General features: G+C 50.4%; 1 protein-coding gene across 3 annotated transcripts in view; it reads left to right on the top strand.

Moving 5' to 3' along the window:
• Positions 1 to 3,795: 3,795 nt before the first annotated feature.
• ADAMTS18 (ADAM metallopeptidase with thrombospondin type 1 motif 18) overlaps positions 3,796 to 7,424 on the top strand; it is a 156,619-nt gene continuing 152,990 nt past the window's right edge. For 2 of the 3 annotated variants that reach the window (XM_067020108.1, XM_059043720.2), the window contains exons 1-3: positions 3,796 to 3,956; positions 4,050 to 4,140; positions 7,055 to 7,371. In XM_067020108.1, coding sequence (XP_066876209.1) covers positions 3,867 to 3,956; positions 4,050 to 4,140; positions 7,055 to 7,371 — 498 coding nt within the window. In that variant the 5' untranslated portion in view covers positions 3,796 to 3,866. Of the gene's footprint in view, positions 4,141 to 7,054; positions 7,372 to 7,424 lie in introns of all 3 variants that reach the window. The other variant, XM_059043719.2, reaches the window with a different exon arrangement.

The following is a 7,424-nucleotide window of genomic DNA, read 5'->3' as shown; positions in this document are numbered from 1 at the left end:
ATCAATAACAGGGATCACCATTTATTTCTTGCTCTGACCAGGAGGAGGTACGTGACTTAAAGCATATTATCTTGAAAAAGAGGTTAAACTTATGTCACTGTAAAAAGATGAGAAACCAATACCTAGAACTGTACCACTGATTTTAAAGGATGGAAAAGAGTGAAACTGTGTGATCTCTCCATTTCCATTTCCCCACCGTTCCCTCCCTGCCTCCCTCCCTCCCTCTCTCCCTCCCTCCCTTCCTTCCTCTCTTTCTCTTCCCTTCCTTCCTTCCTTCCTTCCTTCCTTCCTTCCTCCCTCCCTCCCTTCCTTCCTTCCTTCTTTCCTTCCTACAAATACTTACTGAATGTCTTCTCTGTGCCAGGCTCTGGGTTAAGTATGACAGAATACACCGTGACAGGGATTTTATTTTTCTTTTCCCCATTTGTTCATTCAATGTTTGTATCCCTCTCCCAAACTCATATATTGAAACCTAATCCACAATGTGATGGCATTTAGAAGGGAGGGCTTCGGGATGTGATTGGGTCATGAGGGCTGAGGCCTCACGAAAGGGATTAGTGCCCTTATAGGAGAGATCCCTTGCCCCTGCCACCTTGTGAGGACACAGCAAAAAGTCCATCTGTGAACCAAGAAGCAGGATCTCACCAGACACCAACCGAATCTGCTGGTGCCTTGATCTTGAACTTCCCAGCCTCCAGAACTGTAAGAAATATATTTCTGTTGTTTCTAATCCACCTAGGCTGTGGTATTCGGTTATAGCATCTCAAATGGACTGACAGATTACTATGAACTTTAGATACTCTTTATAGTGTCTTAGATTTATAGTTTTAAAATCAGCTGAGATTTAGATTTCCAAGTAATTTAGAAGCTGGTGCTCCTTTGCAGTTCACAGCTGAAAGGACCATGTGCTCCTGACTCTCTGTCACCATCTAGAGGCAATTTATACATATTGCAGGGCTAGTTCCTGGAGTATCGAGTGAGGAAAATCATCCCAGAAGTTGGGGCTTGCAGTGTTTGTGTATCAGCCCTACAGAATAAATTGGACCCAGTCATCTGCAAATGAATGGAATGGAAAGTTTTGCTCACATAGGAGTATATGAGACAGGGGTCTTGATTTCTGTAGGAAACCATGGAGGGTCAGGATCTCCTGGGTGCAAACGTTTCCGAGGGTATGGGAGAAGAGCTGTAAAATCAGTGGGGGATGGGACACTTAGATGAAGTTCAAGAGCAGGCCTCCAGTCCCTCAGCGGTGGGCCCTCAACAAATAGTTGTCCAATTGAATGAGAAGCTATGAGGCTCCAGATCAATGGAGAAAAATGCCACCGAGTAGGACTGGAGTCCACAGTATTCATCCAGGTTCTCACTAGAGGTGATTTTGTTTCCCAGGGACATCTAGTAACATCACAACATTTTATCACAATTGTGAGGGTGCTACTGGCATCTAGTGGGTAGAGACCAGGGATGCTGCTCAACATCCTACAATGCACAGGACGGCTCCCACCACAGAGAATTATCCAGCCCCCAAGGTCAATAGTGCAGAGGGTGAGAAGCACAGGTAAGAAGTGTCCTCTGAGACTCAAGCCCTGACCGTGGTGAGGAACCTCTACTCCTGGTCGCAAAAGAGCAAGACCAAAGGGGTGTGGATGACTCCATGCAAAGGTGTCTCACTGGAGAGATGCAGATCAGGGACATGGTTTCACTGGGCCAAGTGCGGGCACACCATGTACCCCTCCAGCTCCCTTTAGAAGCATAAAGCACTGGAGTTACCTGTGTCAGAGTCACCCGCAGCTGCTTGCTACAAATGCATATTTGGGCCCAACACCAAATCTACTGAATCAGAATGTCCATGGCTGGTGGCCCAGGCATCTGTATTTTAAGCCAGCATCATGGGTGATTTTGATGCACATTCAAGTGTGACATAAGATGGATAAGTAAAAGAAATTCCAGGTATCATCTGTTCTTATTTTTAAAGCCCACTTATAAAGGGCTCAGAAGAACATTCACTTGATCCTTGGGATATCCTTTTACTATATTGTGCTTACTCCTGTTTTACAGACTATAAAATGGAGGCCACAAGAACTTAAACAGATTACGTTGTGAAACCCACGTGATTTGTTTAACCTGGATTTTCTCACTGTGAGTCCTTTCCCAACAGAAGCTGTGCCACCTTCTCTGCTTTTCTAGCCCCAGCTTTAGATCTTCACTGATGCATCCAGTGAAACAGACTCTGAACACACACACACACACACACACACACACACACACACACACACACACACACACACACACACACACCTTAAATCTAAGTTTCTTACATGCTTCACCCACAGCCTACAAGGTCCTGTTGACCTGGCCATCTGCTATTTCTGTCTCTCCCTCTGGCCTGTAGGCCTTCCATCATGGCAGGTACGTTTCCTACTTCAAGACCTTCACTTACACTGTGCTCTGTCTCCTGACATGCACGACCTCACTCCTTTCTTTCTTTATAAAACTGACCCACTCTCTTCGGTCCTCTTTGAAATGTCAGCTCCTAACAGACATCTTACAGTTACACACCCCCTCTTTGACCCCCTCCAATTAAATTAGATTCTGTTGTTATTCTTTCTAATGTAGGACCCCATTCTTTTCCTGTAGAGCATTTGTGACCATTTTGGTTCTGGTAGGGTCGAGTTATCCCTTGAGGGTCTTTTCGATTAGCCTGTGAGGAGAATATATTTTGTTCGTCGCTGCAAACAGTGGGGATCAAAAGATCAAATAAATGTGGCGTGTGAATCAGGAGGCACACAGCAGAGGGGAGGCACGTTCACGGCGATGGCAGCAGTGTACGTTACGGCTCATTTCTGCAGGTTGCGGGGTCTGGGGCCAGGATTCAATCTTGAGTTGGAAGCGCGGTCACTGGAAGAGGTGAGGCCACCGCCGGCCAGCCTGGGTTTTCACACGCTGCAGCCGGTGGCAAGGCTCTTGCTTCCAGCTCTCCAGGCCGCCTGGAATTTGCGAGTTACCAGGATTACTCTTTGGGTAGCGAGGGAACTCTTGAGCCCAGGCCAGCCCAGTTTCCTCAACCTTATCAAGGGGTTAATAAGGCCCACCTTTGCGAGGAGAGGGTCCGAGGTGCGCGAGATAAAGCAGAGGAGGGCAGCTGGCCCTTTGGAGGTACTGAGGCTAAATACCTGGGCTGTCTCGCCAGGAGACTTGTAAAACAGAAGTCTGCGCCGGCAGCGAGAGAAGTCGCGCCACTCACCTGAGCTGCCGCCCTGCTCGGCTCATCCCTCCGTGCGCTTCAGTGACGTTTTCCCAGCCTGGCCCAGGGCGCTCTCCTCCCCACCCCCCCCTCGGCGGTCGCTCCCTCCCTCCCCCTTCCTCCCCTCCCCGTGCGCCCCCTCCCTCGGAGCGGGAGCGGGGAATCCCACGCCCTTGCACCAGCCCGGGGGCTCGGACGGGCCCGGGAGCCGCTGGTCGCCAATCACCGTGCGGTGGAGAGGCGGGCGCTCGGCTCCAGCGCGCTGGGGGAGCCAGCTGGCTCTGCTGGCCCCGGGAGTCTCAGACGCTCGCCCCGACACAGACAGACGCACGGACGGGAGGGCAGGCGCGAACAGAGTCCCCCGGCCGTCTGCGCTCGGAGGCGCGCGCCAGCCCTGGCCCGGGGCTCCCCGGTCCCGCCTCCGGGAGCCGCAGGCGGCGCTGTGCAGGCCGGCGCCGGCGGGAGGGAGGGCGCGCGGGCGGCCGGAGCCGGGGAGGCCCGGCGCGCCCGGCCCGCGATGTGAGCGGCGGCGGCGGCTCCCACCTGGCGCCGCACCTGGAGCGCCGCGCTCCGGGGCGGCGGGGAGGATGTGCGCCGCCCGCAGCCGCCGCGCCCGCACCTGACCATGGAGTGCGCCCTCCTGCTCGCGTGCGCCCTCCCCGCCGCCCGCTCGGGCCCGCCGTGGGGGCCGGCAGGACGGGGCCGCGTGGCCAAGGCAGGTGCCCGGCGGGGAGGCGCCGATGGCGGGTGGCCGGGGACCCCAGCCCCGCCGCGCCCCTCACGCACGGTGTCACCTTTTCTCTTGCAGGCGCTCCAGCTCTGCTGCCTTTGCTGTGCGTCGGTCGCCGCAGTCTTAGCCAGTGACAGCCGAGGCGGCGGCGGCAACGGATTAAACCACGGTTTGTATTCGTCCCCCCCAGACACCCCCCCCCCCGCAGAAGGGCCTCTCCAGGCACTTTGTCCCTTCCTTCCCCCCAAAGAGAGTAAGGGCAGACGAGGCCACCCCTCCCCCCACGTGGCAGGTGTGCGCGCGTCCTGGAAACGGTTCCTGTTTGGAGAGGGGGATGCGGCCCGGACTCTGAACTTATCGGAAGAATCAGTGCCTCAAGCTGCAAGTCACAAAAATGAGAAAACAATACTTTCCCTCGTTCACAGACGGCTGGTTTAAAAAAAAAAAAAAAAATCCGTGCTGCTGTGAGAAATTAGAAAGTGAGTGGACATTGACCAGGTAGCTGATATCAAAGGGCACCTTCCTCATCTCCTTCCTCTTCCAGGAAAGGACATGCCCCCTTCTTCCCCCATCTTTCCTCTCTCCCATCTTCCCTCCCCCCACTTCACTCCTGTCCCCCTTTTCCCTTTCCTTCCTTCCTTCTCTCTTTTCTCTTCCCTCGTATCATTGATTCCCAAAGATCACTTTCAGAGAGAGGAAAGCAGGTAGCCTCGGGCGGGGGGCGGGGGGGGGGTTTGCTTTATCTCCTTTGAAGTTCCCTAGCTTCAAACTTCCAGAACACTCTCTACTTCTGTCATTTATTAACTTCTCCCTGTGGCACCTGGAAGGAAAATCCTTGTTTCCATTGTTCCCGTCGGCTACTGGAGAACAGCTGACTCCTGATCCAAGGTTTCTACAGCAAGACCTTGATGTCTAGCTGGGGTTCTATCATTTTTTCGTCTTTCAGGGTTATCTCCTCCTCTCGGGGGACCAGGGATCATGCTGGGGAGAGGGGGGATGGCAGAGTCATGGAGAAAGGCTGTGCTGCCAGGGAGTGGGTGAGTGAGGGGACAGGGGAGAGCCAGGAATTTGCCCTTGAGAAATTCACCTTTTGTCCAACCAGAAAAGCTGGCTGCAGTTTCTAAAACAACCCCTCATTGTTTCATCGGGGCCAAATGGCTGGAGGTCCCCTCCATTCCAGCTACCACCTGTAAGGACCTCATCTTAAGGTAGCCCTTGAGCCGATTAATCAGATCGCTCGCTACGAGGGCTCTGACTACTCCTCTTCCCACCAGGGACTGAATATTACCATCAGCTTGCTTGTTCATTCTCCCCTTGGAAACAAACTAGTAGCAGGTGTCCGGGTGGGGGGCTTTGCAGGCCGATTCTGCAGACCGCTGGCTGGATAAGGCTTTTGCGTGTTCTCCCAGCTAAGAGCAGGCAGCGTTTCAGATGGCTTTGGACAAGGAGGTAAGAATCAGCTTATAGAGACTGTCTGAGCACAGGTCGGGGATGGTTTTCACAATTAGGTTTTAGTATGGGGGAGGGAGAAGGTGGTTTGTCCCTAAGAAAAAGCTGTGCTTAATCAAAAGCCACATACCAGGAAAGCAGCATAGTAGCAGTTTTTAAGAGAAGAGAAATCATGTATATCCTGCTCAGTTTTTTTTAAGGTTAAGAGGAAAAACATTTTTTTCAATTGCTTTTTAATATGCATGTCAATTAGATAGTATTTCTAGTTAAAGGAGTGAAGGAGAAAATGGGGAGGATGGCAAGAACATTGTAAGAATGAATTTCTCAAGCAATATGAGTAACAGATCATTCATACGCAGAACATAGTTGAAAATTATTGTCATATTGGGATTTGTTTTTTCAAATGTAGGACCAATTAGAATATCACTCGTTGATCCCTGCTAGCTACAGGGCTTCTGTTCATTCCTTAGCTTTTTTCTTTCTTTTCTCTTCTTTTTTTTTTTTCCTTTTTTTCCAGTTGTTGACTATTTTGGGAAAAGGGAAATTCCTCTTGCTTTTCCTCCTCCAGTAACCAAGGACCCAAGTGACTCAAAGATGCCTCTTGGTTATTCAGAATCTTTCTAAACACGGTCCAAATTAGTTTCCCGTTCTGTGCCTAGAAAGTGGAAATACAGAGCGTTTTTTAATGCACAGAGGGCATATTCCAAATCGTCTTGTGGGATGATACTTTTCAGTTTCAATGTCGTGTGATAGAAAACAGTTTGCTGGCCTCGTTTTTTTCAAGCAGCAAATTGTTGTTTAACTTCTCTTCTCTGGGACAAGCAGTAATTAGCGCTGCTCTAGGGAGCAACGGTGAAGGTATTTTTAAACACGTCTTTCCAGGTGTTCCCTGGTCTGACACGCCCCCACCAACATGTCTGAGCAAGTTTCAGCAACAGACTCTAGTGGGAAGTTCTGACAATCCCGAGGCATTTTTATGTATCCACTCTATTTCATGCTTACAATTAAATGGAATTGTCCCAGGGAAAGCTCGTTTGTAAAACGCTGAGTGATACAAGTGATGGAGTTTTATTATCACCTATAATTAATACTGGAAACATAAAACTACAGTTACTTGTTAATTGCCTGAGACTTCATCTCAAGTTACTCGGTATTGTGAGTTACATTTGAAATTTAAACTCTGTCCCCATCACCCCAATGCTCCCAATGTAGTTTAAACACAAAGGTATCGTCTTGGGAAAAAGTGTTCCTTTCTTGGCTTTGTGGTTTTTATTGTTATTAATACTGTCTCCCCCAAATCAATTTTTATATATGGATGACTCTGTGACTAATATCTAAAAAGTCCATCTCTCTCTGCAGACCATGAGAGTTGTGGCATTTTCCAGAAACATTCTTGACATTCACCAAGATGGTGCTTGACTTTTAGTTTCTGTAGGAATTGCTGTGGCAGAGCGAATTGTCAAGATCTCAAAATTCTCCTTGTCATGAGCTGCTCTGAATCATATGTAGCTGAGGTGCATGGCAATAGAACCCAGTACCTTTCGGCTGTGTGTTGCTCTTTGCCAGCCTGTTGGAAAGGGACCCTCGGGCACTGTGGGCTCTGGGTGCTGACAGCGAAACCTTTCCCATTGCAGATTACGTCTTTGTCACGCCGGTAGAAGTGGACTCGGGCGGGTCATATGTTTCACACGACATTTTGCACAACGGCAGGAAAAAGCGGTCGGCGCAGAGTGCCAGCAGCTCCCTGCATTACCGATTTTCAGCATTTGGACAGGAACTACACTTAGAACTTAAGCCCTCGGCGATCTTGAGCAGTCACTTTATTGTCCAGGTACTTGGAAAAGATGGTGCTTCAGAGACTCGGGAACCCGTGGTGCCAAGATGTTTCTATCAGGGATTTATCAGAAACGACAGCTCGTCCTCCGTCGCCGTGTCTACATGTGCCGGCTTGGTAAGCACCCCCTGCTCCCTCTTTCCTGTGTTGTGTACAACTGGAATGAACAG

The sequence above is a fragment of the Kogia breviceps genome, chromosome 18 (genome assembly GCF_026419965.1).
Source record: "Kogia breviceps isolate mKogBre1 chromosome 18, mKogBre1 haplotype 1, whole genome shotgun sequence".
Taxonomy (NCBI): Eukaryota; Metazoa; Chordata; class Mammalia; order Artiodactyla; family Physeteridae; genus Kogia; species Kogia breviceps.
Note: the sequence above shows the minus strand (reverse complement) of the source record. Positions and strands in the feature narration are given on the sequence as shown.